The 795-nt window shown below is 51.6% G+C and overlaps 1 protein-coding gene across 1 annotated transcript in view; it reads left to right on the top strand.

Moving 5' to 3' along the window:
- CSUI_011366 (nucleoredoxin family protein) overlaps window positions 1–795 on the top strand; it is a 5,027-nt gene continuing 4,232 nt past the window's right edge. The window contains exons 1-2 of the mRNA XM_068071465.1: window positions 1–65; window positions 588–698. Coding sequence (XP_067916559.1) covers window positions 15–65; window positions 588–698 — 162 coding nt within the window. The 5' untranslated portion in view covers window positions 1–14. The remainder of the gene's footprint in view (window positions 66–587; window positions 699–795) is intronic.

Below are 795 nucleotides of genomic sequence, written 5' to 3'. Positions count from 1 at the left end.
GGCAGTTCACACCGATGCTTGCGCGGAGGTACAATGAGCTTAAGGCACAGAACAAGGCTTTCGAGGTGAGAAGAAGGAAGATAGCGAAGAGCTACTCTGCTTGCCGAATGCTGCAGGCATTTCAAGGAGTGTTGTCGCATGGATGTTCGGCGCTTGACTCGCTACTGATTAAGCACACGGCCCAGGAGAGGTCCGTACAGATGTTTTCCTACCTGTGAATGAGTGGATGAAGCAAAGAGACCCGGGATGTGTTGAAGCCTTTGCCGGGCACTCCACGTGACAGAACGCCGAGTACAGCCTTACGCGGCACAACCTATAAAGAAGTATCTGGTAGCATGCGTGTTGGATTGAGCCTTAGATGGGGGTGTCAGGTGGCGGACACAGAGCTACGTCTTCCGACAATGTGTGAACGGTCTCGCGTTCATTGCTGGTCTGTCTAGGATCAGATCCTCGAGCTTGTGCGCTGGAAACTCGTTGCATGTCGTTTTTTTCGTGCGGAAAACGAAAATGCTGGGTGAGGGAAGGGCTACTGACCATCACTGCGGTTCATGTGAATGCCAGGATGGAAGTGACTGTGCTTTGTGTAGGTGGTCTTTGTGAGCTCGGATCACGACCAGAACTCCTTCAGCGAGTACTACGCGTCAATGCCATGGCTTTGCATCCCTTTCGAAGGCAAGCTTACCAGCGTTATGCTTTTCGTGTGTCGCACGTTGAAGACGTACTCGGAGTCAACCATCTTTGTCTCGCTTCTTGTTTTTTTTGCGTTTCGTCATCCCGGCTGTCTACAGTTACTGT

This window comes from Cystoisospora suis (assembly GCF_002600585.1).
Source record: "Cystoisospora suis strain Wien I chromosome Unknown contig_11078, whole genome shotgun sequence".
NCBI classification, from domain to species: domain Eukaryota; phylum Apicomplexa; class Conoidasida; order Eucoccidiorida; family Sarcocystidae; genus Cystoisospora; species Cystoisospora suis.
This window is presented reverse-complemented; position numbering and strand designations above follow the sequence as displayed.